This window comes from Puntigrus tetrazona, chromosome 6 (assembly GCF_018831695.1).
Source record: "Puntigrus tetrazona isolate hp1 chromosome 6, ASM1883169v1, whole genome shotgun sequence".
In the NCBI taxonomy this organism is placed as follows: Eukaryota; Metazoa; Chordata; class Actinopteri; order Cypriniformes; family Cyprinidae; genus Puntigrus; species Puntigrus tetrazona.
Genome location: NC_056704.1, coordinates 7,276,747 through 7,293,724, shown reverse-complemented (window position 1 = coordinate 7,293,724; position 16,978 = coordinate 7,276,747). Strand labels below are relative to the sequence as shown.

Sequence of the window (16,978 nt, the reverse complement as noted above, 5' to 3'; positions counted from 1 at the left end):
GTTTTTGTCTAAATATCATAATAGAACAGGGGTTCAGTGCTGTGTGCCAGGCAATTGGTGTAGAACAACATGCTGTATTCTGAAGGAAATTCAATATTTGGGTGCAAAAATGACCCAAGTGTTGATGTTTTTGTATTTTAACATGCAATATAGTTATGCAAAATTACACCAGCAGTACTGCTTTTTATTTAATAAATATTAACACAATTAGCACACATTTTAGATATGATATTGCCAGGTCTTGCCAGCAAAAAATTTTGAAAGCCTCAACAGAACCATTGTACATCTCCAGTCTACACTCAGTGGTTTTTAGCTGCTAAATGAATCTGTGCTTTGAACAATCAGTTAAGCGAATGATTCAGTGGCCCTTTCACTTGCTTTGTTTCTAAATGAGGCACTTAATAAAATAATAACTCATCAAGTTTCAAAATGGAATCAAAATGCTACTTTTACTGGCATCTTTTAAGCCTCATTAAAATACACTGTACAGTATGTGTTGACTAAAGGCATCTAGGTGCGACCTAAATGAGCCCTTCTAAATGAGCACAGTCTGATAGAGCTCTCTGCTCAAAATTAAAATATATGACTAGTGCTTGCTGTAGCAACTGGCAGCATGCTTAAGAAAACCTCCACCTTCCCCAGCTCCACCGGTATAGATCTGCAGTGCAGGGATTCATATATTATTTCACGTATTTCATATTAGCAGCAGCTGTATTTCTTTTAGATGATTGACAGTATCAAGTCTTTGTACTTTCTCTGTCACAGCAGAGTAGCAGATCTATTCCACCAAGAACAAATACATTAACATTGCCATGAAAATGACCACGCCAATCCCTCTGAGAGTTGTCATGACAGAAGTACAATTTTTTTTTTTTTTCAGTGTTCAGACAAATCTTGCCTCCGGACTCCATCCATGAAGAGACGCCCCACTGACAGCAGTGCTGAGGGAAAAAAAGACACCGGAATGCTAAAGTACATCCGCAACCAGGTCTCTCCTTACTATTCACTACTGCATTACAAGCTATTGCTATTGTTACAAAGACTGTGTGTTAGTTCTGTTAGGTGTACTATGTTCTATCCCTATAGGTAATGAGTCTATCTCCAGCCCCTTTGTCCTTGCTTATAAAAGCAGCACCTATCCTGACTGAGGATATGTATGGAGATATTTTGCCTGCAGCATGGGAGCTCCTGCTGAGTGTGGATGAACATATGGCTGCAGCTGCAGGTCTGTCTAACTAATGTATTCCTTCCCTGCTGGACAATCTAGCCATTAGCTAGTTAATGCAGTTTTTTGCACAGGGCTTTTTTCTGCACTTTTTTTACATATTGTAAAACATGTGCAGTCTATTTCCATCCATCTATTTCTCAGAAGGTTTCTCTGTGTTCATAATCATTATCATGCAAACACACAGCTGCCCTGTTCCTGCTGTGCGCTGTGAAGGTGCCCGATGGAGTAACCGAAATGATGATGGCCGAGTTTCAGCATCAGGAAGCATGTCAGAGAATTAACTCCATTTTGAAATTCTACACTGTTTGGAGATTCCGGTACCAAGTGTGGCCTCGAATGGAAGAGGGGGCTCAACAGATTTTTAAGGTGGGTGAAGTTGATTTTTACAATATACCTGCATATTGTACTCTGATATTTGTATTCAATCATTATATCACTGATATAATTTTACCTCTCTGTGTGGATGTTGTTTCATAGATTCCTCCACCTAGCATAAACTTCACGCTGCCCTCACCAATCCTAGGAATGCCCTGTGTGCCTATATTTGACCCTCCATGGGTTCCTGTTAATGCAGGCACTGTTCCGGATGCAATCAGTGAAGATCAGTCTGTAGGTTTTTGGGATCTACTGCATTAAAACCTAATTGCCATAAAGCAAAATGATCATGCTCAAATTTTACATTAGATATTTTCCTCTTCCGCGCACGCATTTCAGAAATCGTTCTCAGCACGAGCAGTATCCCGTTCTCACCAAAGGGCAGAACACATCCTGAAGAACATGCAGCAGGAGGAGGAGAAGAGGAGGCTTGGTCGTGAGGCAAGCATCATCACGGCCATCCCTATCGCTCAGGAGGCCTGCTATGAGCCCACATGTAGCCCCCCGCCTGAGCAGGAAGAGGAAGGTGTGTCATTTCTGTGCTCTACTAGTCACAATAATTTCCTTAAACTTTCCAAATTAATTTTTACTATGAAAACAGCTACATTCGTAACTTTCCATAATTCAAAACATGGTGCAAAAGAGCGCTGATTGTAACTAAGCTGGAAAAAAAAGCTTAATTTGCTATACAATACATATCCAATCAGATTTGCTATTAAGTACTATTATTATAGAGTTGGTATAAATTAATGTATTTTGGTTAATTAGTGACATTAATATTTTGTGGCAGGTTTTTGGTGCATAACACTTCCATGTAAATCTTAAATGGCTTGTGTCAGAAAGAAGGTGGAAAGTTGTCATTAATAAAAGATAAAAACACATACACACATATTAACATATATATTAGATTTCAGGGGGGAAATGAATGGTGTGACCTCTTTAAGTGAAGGTCGTCAGGATGTGATTGTGAAATATTGATTTCGCTTTAACCCTAATGATCAACCCTGAAACACCTCATGGGCTTTCAGAACATGTTCATTGAGATGAGCTATGTGCAAGTACGATTTCTGGTGTCCTCTTCTCTGTCAGTAGAAGATGTGGTGAACTTGACTTCACGTCGTCTGTCCGTCAGCCCTTCTTGCGCCTCCAGTAACTCCCACAGAAACTACTCCTTCCGCAGGGGGTCTGTGTGGTCAGTGCGCTCAGTGGTCAGTGCTGAAGGTAAAATATAGTCAAAATAATATATGATGATCACATAGTGCTGTTTTCACTGACCTGTTCACTATGAACATTTTTTGGAGACAGATTACAAAATCTTACATACATTGACCGTCAATGAATTTGTTTTATAAATGTGGTTTTTTTTTACCTTACAAGATGATGAGAACACAACAGAACTCACACCAACACATCACATGCTGCAGCCACCCCAGTCTGTTTTTCCACCATGCATCTGTGCTGCTGTGTTGCCCATTGTGCACCTGATGGAAGATGGAGAAGTCCGGGAAGACGGAGTTGCAGGTGAGTGGCAAAGAAGAATAATAAAAAAACTTTTACCCACTCTCTTTTAGACCCTCATACTAATTTGTTTCTTTGATTTGTGTTTCACAGTATGTGCTGTTGCACAGCAGGTTTTGTGGAATTGCCTGATCGAAGATCCAGCTTTAGTTCTTAGACATTTCTTGGAGAAACTGACAGTCAGTAATAGACAGGTAAGGTCACTAAATAAGTCATGCTTTTAAGAGAAGAAAAGATGAATGTGCGGTTACAAGATGAAACATATGTGTTGATTATTTTTCTCAGGATGAGCTGATGTACATGCTGAGAAAACTGCTTCTTAACATTGGGGATTTGCCTGCACAGACCTCGCACATTCTTTTCAATTATCTGGTGAGACAAAAAATACATATATTTTGGATTTCAGGAATAGTTTTCTTAGTGTCGTAAAAGAACTTATCTAAGGTTATTTGAGTGTAGAGAGCTTTTTTCAAAAGAAACAATTTTTAAAGTTATATGGTTTTGTGGTTTAATTTGACTTTGTTTTAAACTACCCCAAATTGTCTTTAAATTGAATAAATAAAAATTTTTTTTATTAATTCTCGTGTCAATCCAAACCCTTCAGGCTTAGGTTACTCTTAAAAACAAAATGATGGTTTTATGAATCCTTGGACGTATCTGTCCCTGCATTGAATGAAATTGATACAAAATGTCATAAAATGAATAATTTAAATTTTCTTAAAACACATTAATCAAGAACTATTCTTTTAAAAGTAAATGATGGAGATACAGCGATCTAATTCTGCAGATCTACATGTCAAACTTGACATGTGTAATCTCTTATTTTTGTCTTTTTTTCTAAGGTGGGCTTGATCATGTACTTTGTAAGGACTCCTTGTGAGTGGGGCATGGATGCCATATCAGCCACTTTGACCTTTCTGTGGGAGATTGTGGGTTATGTGGAGGGGCTCTTTTCAAAGATCTTAAACAGACTATGAAGAAAGAACAGTGTGAGGTCAAGCTTCTAGTTACTGCCTCCATGCCAGGTTGCATATTTCAGCATTACTCCATACAGATAATAAGTTAACCAGTGTCTTTTTCATGTTTATAACTGCTTCTCTGATTGTGCGCCTAGGAACCAAAACCCTGGTGGTTCATGGACAGAACGAGTGTGACATTCCCACCCAATTACCAGTGCATGAAGACACCCAGTTTGAAGCCCTATTGAAGGTCATTGCTATAGCTGTAAATATGTTATCATTAGTTTGCTATATTTTGACAATATAACATCCTATTCCTTATTACTTGTTTCCACGCCAGGAGTGTTTAGAATTCTTCAATATTCCAGAGGCTCGATCTGCTAACTATTTTTTGATGGATAAGCGTTGGAACCTTATACACTATGCCAAGGTGGGTTTTCTAAACAGATCTGCAAAAAAGTTAGATACTCTTAGATGTCCTTTAAAGTAAACCAGATTGTTTATATGTTGACTAAAACTTGGCATGACTCTCTACATCAGACCTATGTGCGAGACATCTACCCTTTCAGAAGATCAGTGTCTCCTCAACTCAACCTGGTTCATATGCTTCCAGAAAAGGGCCAGGAGCTCATTCAGAAACAGGTTTCAGGAGTTTTTTTTTTATTTTAGCATTAACTGAGAAAGTGTTTTTACTGAACAACCTTAGGATAGCTCACATAATGTGTTTTTGTAGAAAAAGTGACTTTAGAATTATGATCCATTGTTGGATCCTTACTGATGACTTTGATGACTGTTTAGGTCATTTAAGAAGATATGGTACAAATAAACAAGTTTTTTTATGTTTTTGCAGGTGTTTTCAAGAAAGTTGGAAGAGATTGGCCGAGTTCTGTTTATCATCTCACTTACCCAGCGTATGCCTGCTATGCACAAACAATCGCATGTCTCCATGCTTCAGGAAGATCTTCTGCGACTCCGTCATTTCCTCGCTCTGCCATTGATGCTGAGTTCACGCTCTTCAACGAGCCTCTAGGTAAGACGATCCTTTTTAAAATGGATAATAGTCTTGACTAACTGTCTAACCAGTGTCAGTTCATCAAAAGTTGGATGATTTCAACCATTTTACAATGTTACGTGAAGATATCAGTTCAAGTTCGCTTTCTTTAATTTCATGTCAACGTTAAACTGAAGAGATTAATTATCGAATCTCTTAAATTATTGAACTCCATTTTAAACAACAGAATAATTTAAAACTCTATAAATATCACTGTGTTAACTGTTAAGTAGTTGATTCAAACCATGAAATGAACAAATTTCCTGTAAAATACTGCCATAAAACTACAAGTGTCTTTTAGCTGCTTGGAGTTAATTTATTTCTACACATTCTTTATGACTGTCTCCTAAGATGACTCAGGTTTATAATAGAAATAATAAAATGACTACAATTTAGTTATTTACCTTTATAGAAATTTGAAACATTATTACATTTAAACTAGCATTCAAACAGCCATAGTATGGCAACTGCTAGATTAATTTAACACAGCCAGTTGCAAGAATCTATGACCCTTCACCCCCTGTATTATATAATCAATAATATAATCAATTGATAAATCAATATATATTTTCCCCTTCCCAGGCAAAGAGCTTTTGGTTTGGACACTTTACATAAGGTCCTATGGATCAAACTCCTGAGGAGATGTTTCTGGGCATGCCCAGCTTAATACCCTTGGGGTGATGAGATTATGCTATTTCTGAATGTGTTTAACGGTGCCCTGCTCCTACACCCCGAGGATAGCGCCCTCCTCAGGCAATACAGCGCCACAGCCATCAACACAGCTGTACACTTCAACCACCTCTTCTCCCTCAGTGGCTATCAATGGATCCTTCCTACTATGCTCCAGGTTATCCACAGTCATAAGAGTCATTTTTCTTCGGTATCACTTCATGTTTTATGATGCTTATTCTGTTTTGTGATCTGCTGAAGACATACGCAGATTATGAGAGCAACCCACTGTTGCGTCGAGGGATTGAATTTTGCTGCAGGCAGTTCTATATCCTCCACCGCAAACCTTTCATATTGCAGCTCTTCGCTAGTGTGGCCCCACTGCTGGAGTTCACTGTAAGAACGCTGAGCTTTAATGATCATAGGTTCACAGATGGTGTTATTACAGTGCTATTACAGCATTATTAAACATTGCATTTACGGCATGCCTTTTTTTCTTACAGACTCGCACTAGTACTGGTTTATCAAAAGGAGTGTCTTCACAGTGTCTTTTCGACCTGCTGGTATCTTTGGAGGGAGAGACTGCAGATTCCTTGGATGCTCTGGAGCTGGTGAAGGCCGAGAAACCTCTCCGCCTCTGGGCAAAATTCTCACAGGAGGATGCATAGCTTAGATGTACCCTCATGCTTGTGTTTTATATGATGAGACTTTTGCTATTGTTTTGGGTTTCTTTTTCAGATTTTTGCTATGGTAATGAGGACCTGGCGTTTTCTCAATCAGCGAAGCTATAAAGCTCTGTGTCACAGTGGTTGCTTATGCCCCAGAATCCTACTGCAGGTTTGTACCTTGCAGCTTTCAATCAAATTCTTTAGGAATTGACAATATATACTGGTGTAATTAATAGTAGACATATGTTGTCCAATATTAGATATGCTTGCATGCTTATTTTTCCTTTTTAGTGTACCTGGTGTAGATTATGGTATAGACATTACCTTTCAATATATACATATATCATATATATATATATATATATATATATATATATATATATATATATATATATATATATATATATATATATGTATGATGCATGATGACCAGTTTTTGCAAAATCAGAAAGTGACTGTATGTGAAAAGCTATAAAGTGTATTTCACACTACAATAGACTCTTTATGTTTGAGTAGGGAAAGTTCAGTTTCCAAGGTAGAACATCTCTGTTTCTCTCGTCAGTTTGCAAATGCTGATGGTTCTTGAGGCTTTAGTTCCGTGTTACCTGCAGAAGATGAAGGGTAACACACAGACTCTGGAGTCTGCGTCTGCGGCGAGGGATGAGATCGCTGCTATAGCTGCTCTGGCCACTTCTTTGCAGGCTCTGCTCTACAGCGTTGAGGCATTGACACGGTCAGTCCTAGAACACAGCCTGTACTGTAATTACATTCTGTCCTAGAATCCTAGATATTCACGGTGTCATGTATAATTTATTTTGTTTTGTTTGATTTTTAATTCATAGACCTATGACTGCACCTCAGATGAGTCGATGTGATCAAGGCCACAAGGGAGCAACTACAGCCAACCACACCATGTCTGGAGGACCAAACACCAGGTCAGGGCAAATATAACGTGTTCATTTCCAGTGTCAGTACCCTACAAAATGTTTGTATGAAGTACAGTACAATGTTTGTGGTCAGCATCAGTGTTTGCAGTGGAAAATGCTGTTGCTTTATTGAATCAGTATCTATTTTTGTGACTTTTGACAAAATTCTATAGTTGATGTATAGAAACGGTCCCTTTCCCTTCTCAACTGGCCCACCTTTTTTTTTTAAAGGTTTTAAAGCCTATTGTATGACATACATTCTGAGTTGCCTGGTTCTTTCTGGCAGGAAATTTATGAAAAAAGAAAAATAGATAATATAGATAATAGGTCATATGTTTTACAGATATTTTCACAATACATTTAGCAGCAGCATTTCAAGAATTGAACATATTCTTTTAAATGCACACATTTGGGTCAATTTAATGGAGTATTTTATGTCTTGATCATTTAACCCATCATATACTCTTCATCCCAGCTTGGTCACTTGGCATTATACTGACACCTACTATATATTGTTACTGTAGCAAAACAATTTAACAGAAAATGAACACATTTGGTTTGCATATTGATATGATTTGCAAATAACAGTACAACGTGCTCTGATTTGGCTCTCTGCAGGGATAACCTACACCTTCTGGAGGAGGGTCAGGGTATACTGAGGAGGAACTGGATGAGCGTAATGCCCGTGAAGAGTTCCGCCGCCTCGCGAGTCTCTGCTTAACATCTGCACAGAGTTCTACAAGCACTGTGGTCCTCGTCTCAAAATCCTACAAAACGTGGCAGGAGAACCCAGAGTCACCGCTCTAGAGCTGCTGGATATCAAGTCTCATATGAGGTGAAACAAAAGCTACTCAAAGAAGTTTGAACATCTAGTTGCACAATAGAGCAACTAAGTCATAGCATACATTTCCTACATGTCTTACAGATTGGCAGAAATCGCCCACTCCCTTCTCAAATTGGCCCCGTACGACACGCAGACCATGGAAAGCAGAGGACTGCGCCGTTACATCACGGAAATGTTACCCATCACCGATTGGTCAGCAGAGGCCATTCGTCCCGCCCTCATCCTCATTCTGAAGAGGCTGGACCGCATGTTTAACAAGATTCATAAGATGCCCACACTCAGGTGCGTTCACCCTCAGGTTCTGTGCACCAGGTATGTCTAGCCCTCCAACATCTGTGTTTCTGTCTATATTGCTGGAGCTCTGAGATGTGATGGCCAGCTGCCGCTTTTGTGCTTTGGTGTTGTGCTTTATTTTCTGCAGTGACACAATGCTGCCACATAGAAAATTCTGTCCACTCCATTGTGTCATAATATTGAGATCTTTTCATGTTAAAACATCTTTTCTTATGTTAAAATGACATATTTTCTGCTGTCAGACTAGTCTGAACATAAACAAGGATCTGCACGCTGCTGAAGTTTATTGAAATACACTGTTTTAAACGTATTTTAATGATTGTAATTGTAGCGCACGCTTAATCTCTAATCTGTCTACAATATAGTGTGATCCTATAACTGCACTCAGAGTAATGATCAGATCAGAACACTGGACTTGGAATATTTCTTTATTTGAATGAAGTTTGATTTAAAAACAAATCGCAATATGAACAAAAAGAAATTAAGAAATGTTCTAATAATAATAATTATTATTATTATTATTTATTTATTTAGTTATGTTTGAAAACCGCAAATCAAGCATTTTTGGTAGGCTTAACCTTATGCTTTAATATTTGTTTTAACTGTACATCTTGTTTTATTTAGGCTCTGCAATTGAAATGAACACATTTTTTCAAGTTTATTATTTTATGTAGACCTTTAGACATAACTAGGAGCACCAGAAAGTGAACTCTGATATTTTACAAAAGCAATTTGAAACGTTTCCTTGTTGTTGTGGAAGTCTAAAAATAAAGCATACATTTACATTTCTTTTCTCTGGTATTATTCAAAATATCTGTTTTGATCTGATCAGAGTCATGGCGCTGAGTGCCGTTATTGGATCACACTATATTGTAGACAGATTCAAGATTAAACGTGCGCTACAATTAAAATGATTAAAATACATTTAAAACAGTGTATTTCAATAAACCTTAGCAGCCTTGTTTATGTCAGACTGTGGTGACAGCTGCGTGGACAATTGCTCAGCTCACTCACATAATGTAGCATACATCTATTATAATGAAAAACATACAGTTTTTATGACATAATGTGTTGTTATTATGTTTTTAGGAGAAAATATGTAATTTTAACAAGTTAATTTTAATAAGAAAATATGTTGTTTTAATAAGAAAAAATCTCCTTATTAATTGGGTGGAAAAAAATATTATCTGTGTGGCAGCATTCCACCAGTAGTTTTCCATTGTCTCATTATGATTTCAAAGTAAAGTTGACTAAATGTTGTAAAGCAACAAATATATATTTTGCTTTTGTAAGCTTGCTTATGTTAGTGAAATATTGTCTACAATGCACTTTTGCAAACTACTTTTAAACAAATTAGACAGTAATATGTCATTTATCAGAATCGTACAACTTAAAGTATTTTACCTAAAGTACTATTTAATGTAGGCTTTATCCTTCAGTATCAAGATTGTTTTTGTCCAGCGGCAAAAAGGATTCATTACGGAGTCAGTAGGGTAACATTTCTAGAAGAAGAAGCACATGCACAAATTTAGTGTGATTGGGAACTAAAATGTTATTGGGCATGCAAAATTGTGCTTTACAATTTTCCGGCAAACAAAAAGAAAAAGTCTTTGCTGTAAAAGTAATTAATAATATTGTTCCTTTTACTGCTTTTTAATTAAATAAAATTCAAAATCATCAGTCTAAATGATTTAAAACATTTGACATATAATGTATTAAAATGCATTTTTCTTTCTGGAAAATTCCACTTTGGGTGCTCTTTAATAAACAGAAAACCTATTTTATGATGCCTTGTTGATGTCCAACTTTTGAAAGTGTGTAAGATGAATATGTCTGTGTGTTATTTTGCAGGCGGCAGGTAGAGTGGGAGGCAGCTAGCAGTCTGATCGAAGGGATATGTTTGACACTTAATCGGCAGCCAATCATTTCCTTCCTCCTCACCTGAGATCTCTAATCAACGTTTGTGTCAACCTGGTGAGTCCCAAACACCTGTTGCAGATGAGATCCTTTGTGTGATGTATATTTGTTTAAATAAAGGTGTATGTGTTTAGGTGATGGGGGTTGTGGGGCCGTCTAGTGTGGCAGATGGACTTCCCTTGTTGCATTTGAGCCCATACCTGTCTCCTCCTCTTCCCTTCAGTACAGCAGTTGTGCGTTTGGTTGCCATGCAGATCCAGGTATAATCAGTTTCTTTCTATAGCTATAGAGTGGGGAACTATGACGTCACTCTTTATACCGATCAGCTGTTAGCATGGTCTTTATATTAATTTTAATCCACGCTACATGGATCTTTTTATGTAAACTGGAATAAATACAAAGCTAGATCCAAATTAAAACTGAAATGTAATAAATAGTAGAGTGTGTAAATGAAGCAAAGACATATGAAAGCATGTATTTCTGTATCATCTCGAACTAAGGTACATTAAAAGTCAATAAATCCTTGAATAAGAATATTTTAATTAAAAATGATTCTCTATGTACTATTCAATACATTTTTGTGCATTTAGTCTATTAAATAACAGCAGAGAGAGCAAGTTTTTTGATATTGGAAGATTAAATTTATATTAGTGAATAAAGTACTACATTTCAGCTGTCGTTTTGTTAGGGTAGGTACACTTGTGTGGCAGTTTGGGGTAAAAAAAAAAAAAAAGAAAAACATTGTTGAATAACAATATAAAATGTGGGAAACTATTAACTGGAGATTCTACAATTAATTGTACTATAAAGTACACTAAAATTGTAAAATACTGTAAATTAATAAACTGTTCGGCGTGATAACGTTTAATGTCTCTGACAGCGTCTTTAGCAGCTTGTTAGCAACCGTCTTTAAAACTAATCACAAATGGGGTGTAGCTGGTCTGTTTTATGTCATAAAACAGTGAACCACGGATCTCATTTAAGGACATTTAACCATTCAGAAAGACCCATTGACTTTGGTATGTTGGATCGGAAATGCTAAAATGCTAACAGGCATTCAGGTTTTCCCCACTCTATTTCTAATATTCATTTCAGTTCATTGATATATTTTTGGCCATATGTTTAATGTCTTTCTCCAATTCTAGGCATTAAAGGATGACTTCCCACTCAGTCACGTGATCTCCCCCTTCACCAATCAGGAGAGACGAGAGGGGATGCTGCTTAACCTCTTGATTCCATTTGTATTGACTGTGGGCTCAGGGAGTAAAGGTCTGCCTTAGAGAACAAACAAAACCTCAAAGTCGTAATGCCACTGGGTGTCATTTACAATGGGTTATATTTTTACATTACAGATAGTCCTCATCTGGAGCAACCAGAGGTATTTCTACTTCTGCAGACAGTCATTAACATCCTGCTACCTCCACGCATTATCAGCACTTCCCGTAGTAAGAACTTTGTTCTGGATGCATCCCCTGCCCACTGCTCCACCCCGGGGGACACTGGGAAAGACCTGCGTAGAGAGGGACTGGCTGAATCCACCAGCCAAGCAGCTTATCTTGGTACTAGAGCCCCGGAGATGAATCAGTAGTGTGACATAAGACTTTTTACATAAGTATAATATGTATAAAATGTCTTTACCTTTTATATATATAATTTTTTTATCTGCTCCTTCTAGCTCTGAAGGTGGTCTTAGTCTGCTTTGAGCGACAGTTGGGTAATCAGTGGTACAAGTTGAGTCTGCAGGTCAAAGAAATGGCCCTGCGTAAAGTTGGCGGTCTGGCTTTCTGGGATTTTATTGACTTCATAGTGCGCACAAGAATTCCAATCTTCATTCTGTTGCGCCCTTTCATACAATGCAAGGTGGGCAGATTTTGAGGATATGTACTTCCTTTTTGAATTCTCTATTAATGGTTGACCGATTCGTTTTTTTAATAACCAATGTTGACAGCTTGAAGGGTGGCTTCAAAGGGCGGCAGTAAATAACACATGTACTGTTGCTGCACTAATTGCTACCTATTTCTTGCTGCATTAAATGCTACTTATTTAATTATTTTAAATTAAATAGAATCTGACAACTGGAAAAACATCACTATGGAATATTGTAGTGTATGAAGTGAGTCTCTTGACCAGTATCAGATCACACCATGAACTGTCATAATGTTGCTTATAATTAAAACAATTCAGAATATTGTCAGTCGCTGATATGTTTCTGTCTATGGTCCTTTTCTACCAGCTCTGTGAGGTTGAAATTCATGAACAAGTCTTCATGTCTTTACTTTCAGCTTTTGACCCAACCAGCTGAGTCTCAGGAGGAGATCACGGCCCGTCACCATATTGCAGAGCAACTAGAGCGTCGTTTCATCCCACGGTCCCTCTGTAAAAGCTCTCTGTTTGCTGAGTTCAGCAACGAGCTCAAGATTCTGAAAGAGGCGGTGCACAGCGGCTCCGGTGAGAACTGGCTATCTCCCAGTAAATCTGGTCACACATTGTTAGTCCCAAGTCATCCTTAACGATTGGTTAATGCAGTTGCAACCTTTCCTGAATCTTGCCAACAGAGCGCATTTTGCATGTCTCTTTAGCTCATTAGTAGAGACTTTATCAAATACTATAGTCATAGAAAGAAAGTTCATTCTAAATGAAAGTCGTTGCATCACTGAAATTCAGTTTCCTATAGAAACCTGAGGCTAGAGCAGCCAATGCATTCACAGCATGTTACAGCTACACATGCGCATTGGTCTAGTCTGAAAAAAAAACACTTTTAATACTATTTGATCACGAGAAACATCATTCATGGAGCAGTTAATTTCAGATGTTGTTGCTGATTTGAGATGTGTCATTTAATTGTGAGTTCAACAAGCAGTTTTTTAGATTTCAGGATTCGTATTTCTAGATATTTATTTAGATAGGAGTTGATCTTGTATGAGCTCCTCAGATGTATTGCAAATGGCCACTGAGTGAACAGACGTTCCTCGAAAATGAATTTGACTTTATTTCTCCCTGTTTTTCAGCTTACCAAGGAAAGACTTCCATCAGTACTGTTGGCACGTCCACCTCTGCATACAGGTTGAGTCTAGCCACCATGTCCCGCTCCAACACCGGTACAGGAACTGTCTGGGAGCAGGAGAGCCAACCCTCACGCCAGCCTTCCCAAGACACACTCAGCCGTACCGATGAGGAGGAGGAGGAAAGTGTGTGATTTATCCTCTTTGGTTCCTCTCAAAACATTTCAATTCCATCATTGTTTACTCACCCTCATGCAGTGTTGGGAGTAACGTGTTACAAGTAACGCAAGTTACGTAATGATGTTAGTTTTTTCATGTAACTAGTAAAGTAGCGCATTACTTTTTAATTTACGAAAAAATATCTGAGTTACTTTTTCAAAAAAAGTAACGTCAAGTTACTTTTTTTCCCATTTATTTACTGACAAGTCTCCTGTCCCCATGTTGGAAGAAATCGGACGTACAGAGGCGTTGTGTGTGCTGTGAACATGGTGCTACTGCAGTTCTAGACTAAATGTCAACATGCATTAATTCTTCTTAAGAAAAAAGATTATTTATTATTATTTTTCTTGACGTCAAAGATATGAAAGAAGCAATCAAGCCCTCCTTCATTTAAAAAGTAATGCAAAAGTATATAACTCTTCTTTTTTTTATTACTTTCCATAAAAAGTAACTAAGTAACGTAATTAGTTCATTTTTAGGGAGTAATGCAAAATTGTAATGTATTACTTTTATAAGTAACTTTCCCCAGCACTGCCCTTATGTCATACCAAATGACATCACTTTCTTTATAAACCTGCTCATTTAAAAGATCTGACCATCTGTTCATAAGTATATAGGTGACATACATGATGTATAAACAGTGTGAATCCATGAATGGACATACATACATTTTGTAGAATACATATATTTTTGATCTAAACAGGTAAAGATGGGGAAGGTGGAGGGTTTCAGAGCAACTGAGAAAACTGCATGACCAACTGACAGCAAATACTAAACCAGACTATTTAAATGTTAAAAATCTCATTGTGCCATGTAGTAAATTATATTGTTGCTAAGATCTGCATTATCTAGAGATTCATAAATTATTATTACTTATAACACTGATTATATACAGCAATGTAAGTTTCATATAAAATTGATGGGTTTTATTGCTGAGGAATTTTATCATGTCATTGTTGAATGAACCATAATAATGCTTACTCTGTCTCTTTCAGATGACTCCATCAGCATCCCTAGCGTGGTAAGTGAGCACGAAGCTTTCCTCCCCAGGCTCATTTCCCAGCGGCGTTTCTCCAGTCACGCCACGGGTCGGCTGCCACTCAGCCCGAACCAGGCATGAGCACCATGCTGCCCAGTCACAGGTAAACAAACAACCTTCTTCCCAACTGAAACTCATTTGGACCAAAAACTTCTATAACAACCTTATTTATCCAATCTTACCATATCTTTCCCTTTAAGAGGGGGCTGATCTACAGCTGGGGGGTTTGCATGTTTCTCTTATTATTCCCCTAATCTTGTTCCCTGCCCAATTCTACAGTGAACCCAATGTGCTAGATGAATCCCAGGGGCTTCTGGAGGAGGGTAACCTGTCTAGGTACAGTGTCACGGCCCTGTGTGTGCAGTGTCTCACCGTCTGTGTGCCAGGGCTGGGCCTGCCTTCCCTGTTCATCACATCCAACTTGATTCCTCACTAGGATCTCTCTCTTTCTCTTCTCATCCACTCCAAGCCACTATTTCTTGCTGTCCTTCTCTCTCTCTTGGCTAGGGACAATGATGCCCGTCTACGTTTTATCACTTTGTGCTCATGTCATCTCCAGTGAGCCTCATGGTGTCATGGTGTCCACTCATGTTTCAGGCTTTTGCTGCTCAAATTGGAGTTCCTCTCTGGGGGACCAATCTGTGGGGCTGGGGAGTATGGTCTAGCAGGTGTAATCTAGACAATTAGACATGAATAAATGTCTTTATTCTGATCTGGCATCAGGTGAATCTGACTAATTTCTTTACAAAAATGGCTTAGTTCACATCCACTTGCTCACACTGCTATACCACCTTCTCTATTCCCTTTGTTTTTGTGGATGACATTGCAGGTTCTGGCCTGCGATTCATGCTTTATTGATTCGTCCCTGTCCCTGTGTTTGATTGGTGGAGGGCTATGGACTGATGGGGATTTGTGGATGGGACACATTTCCTTTTAACTCTCCAATTAATCAGGAGTATTTAACAGGGATTGTGTTCAGCTCTTCGGGCAGTCCGAGCTCATCAGCTTTGTTTGTGTGTCTGTCCTTTTGGTTTTATTCTGCAGGGTTGCCAGCGTGCAGAGTGAACCAGGACAGCAGAATCTTCTCATCCAGCCACCTCTCGGTCGTAAGAGAGGACTTAGGCAGGTGAGCGTTCAAAACACAGCCTCATTTTTGCATTCGGTGTATTATGTCAAAGCATAAAATTGAGGCACTGTCTCTTGTAGCTACGACGACCCCTGCTGTCTATACAGAGGGTGCAGGACGAGTCTCGTGGACGGCAGGGAGCCAGACTCTCTACAACCCGCAGGAGCATTCAGCCTAAGAGTAAACCACTCGATAGGGGTGTGTGGTCTTTGTGTAATTACATTTAAAAAATGAGTTTCAGCTTGTATAATATAATATATAAATGCGCGTGTTTCATTATTAGTAAATTATTGATAACAAAAAACATATATTTTGTTTATAGACAACCATTTAAGTTTTCTTTGCTGGATGTTTTAATGCCTAGTACAATAAATAAGAAATGTATTAATGTAATATACACAAATTAATTACATTATTAGAATAATAATAAACAAAAATAATTACACATCAGTATTCAAAATATATATTTTAGTCGAATAGAGTAAGCAATCTTTGAAATATTAAGTGTACATTACTAAAATCCACCAAATAGTCATTTTGAGACAACAATATTTTGCAATGTTTTATCAAAACCAGCAAAGACTTTCTAGCAAAGACAGATCCTTTAGAACTAATATTAAAAGTCCTTCTGCCACCGGGAGTAGGCCATTTGGTTTATAAAGTTTGGTTTTAGTGGCCTTAGAAAGCCACATACTAAATGGTTATTTACAGCAGCTCGGACGACCACTAAGAGAAGCAGACAGGTTCTTACAGTCTAACAAAACCAATGTGATCAATTTGATTCACAGAAAATTGCAAAAAGTAATCATGTATCCTAATTCATTTCTGTAGTCTAATTAATCCCTCGTCCTTTCCTCAGCTCACGGTGACCAAAAGAGGTCTGTTACTTTCACCGAGACCCAACAGGAAGCGGCTGGCAGATCTCCCACTGCCACTCCCAGCCACAGCGGTGGCTTACCAGGGGTCACAGAGGTCGGGAGGCTGAGCCATGCTCCATCAGAGTCCTCATCACCTAGCATCAAAACGGCCCAGCACAAACCAGCTTGGCCACAGGTCTGATTTTACCCAGTGTCAGTCGTAAGAGCACTTGGTTTGAATGAAAGCTTGCAGAGTTGTTGCTTAAACACATGCTTAAGTTTATAT

The 16,978-nt window shown here is 38.3% G+C and overlaps 1 protein-coding gene across 1 annotated transcript in view; it reads left to right on the top strand.

Annotated features, from left to right (window-relative positions):
- LOC122346787 (protein unc-80 homolog) overlaps positions 1 to 16,978 on the top strand; it is a 39,935-nt gene that overhangs the window by 21,050 nt on the left and 1,907 nt on the right. The window contains 41 exon segments of the mRNA XM_043241644.1: positions 881 to 988; positions 1,087 to 1,225; positions 1,413 to 1,594; positions 1,706 to 1,837; positions 1,943 to 2,129; positions 2,693 to 2,824; positions 2,981 to 3,124; positions 3,215 to 3,315; positions 3,407 to 3,493; positions 3,964 to 4,069; positions 4,072 to 4,146; positions 4,236 to 4,330; positions 4,421 to 4,510; positions 4,621 to 4,722; positions 4,931 to 5,048; positions 5,051 to 5,140; positions 5,722 to 5,978; positions 6,062 to 6,196; positions 6,304 to 6,434; positions 6,531 to 6,567; positions 6,570 to 6,637; positions 7,031 to 7,201; positions 7,311 to 7,403; positions 8,013 to 8,050; positions 8,053 to 8,091; positions 8,094 to 8,229; positions 8,320 to 8,550; positions 10,384 to 10,463; positions 10,466 to 10,506; positions 10,584 to 10,709; positions 11,595 to 11,718; positions 11,802 to 12,008; positions 12,125 to 12,309; positions 12,732 to 12,897; positions 13,458 to 13,637; positions 14,666 to 14,758; positions 14,761 to 14,812; positions 14,989 to 15,045; positions 15,754 to 15,835; positions 15,916 to 16,033; positions 16,695 to 16,912. Coding sequence (XP_043097579.1) covers positions 881 to 988; positions 1,087 to 1,225; positions 1,413 to 1,594; positions 1,706 to 1,837; positions 1,943 to 2,129; positions 2,693 to 2,824; positions 2,981 to 3,124; positions 3,215 to 3,315; positions 3,407 to 3,493; positions 3,964 to 4,069; positions 4,072 to 4,146; positions 4,236 to 4,330; positions 4,421 to 4,510; positions 4,621 to 4,722; positions 4,931 to 5,048; positions 5,051 to 5,140; positions 5,722 to 5,978; positions 6,062 to 6,196; positions 6,304 to 6,434; positions 6,531 to 6,567; positions 6,570 to 6,637; positions 7,031 to 7,201; positions 7,311 to 7,403; positions 8,013 to 8,050; positions 8,053 to 8,091; positions 8,094 to 8,229; positions 8,320 to 8,550; positions 10,384 to 10,463; positions 10,466 to 10,506; positions 10,584 to 10,709; positions 11,595 to 11,718; positions 11,802 to 12,008; positions 12,125 to 12,309; positions 12,732 to 12,897; positions 13,458 to 13,637; positions 14,666 to 14,758; positions 14,761 to 14,812; positions 14,989 to 15,045; positions 15,754 to 15,835; positions 15,916 to 16,033; positions 16,695 to 16,912 — 4,953 coding nt within the window.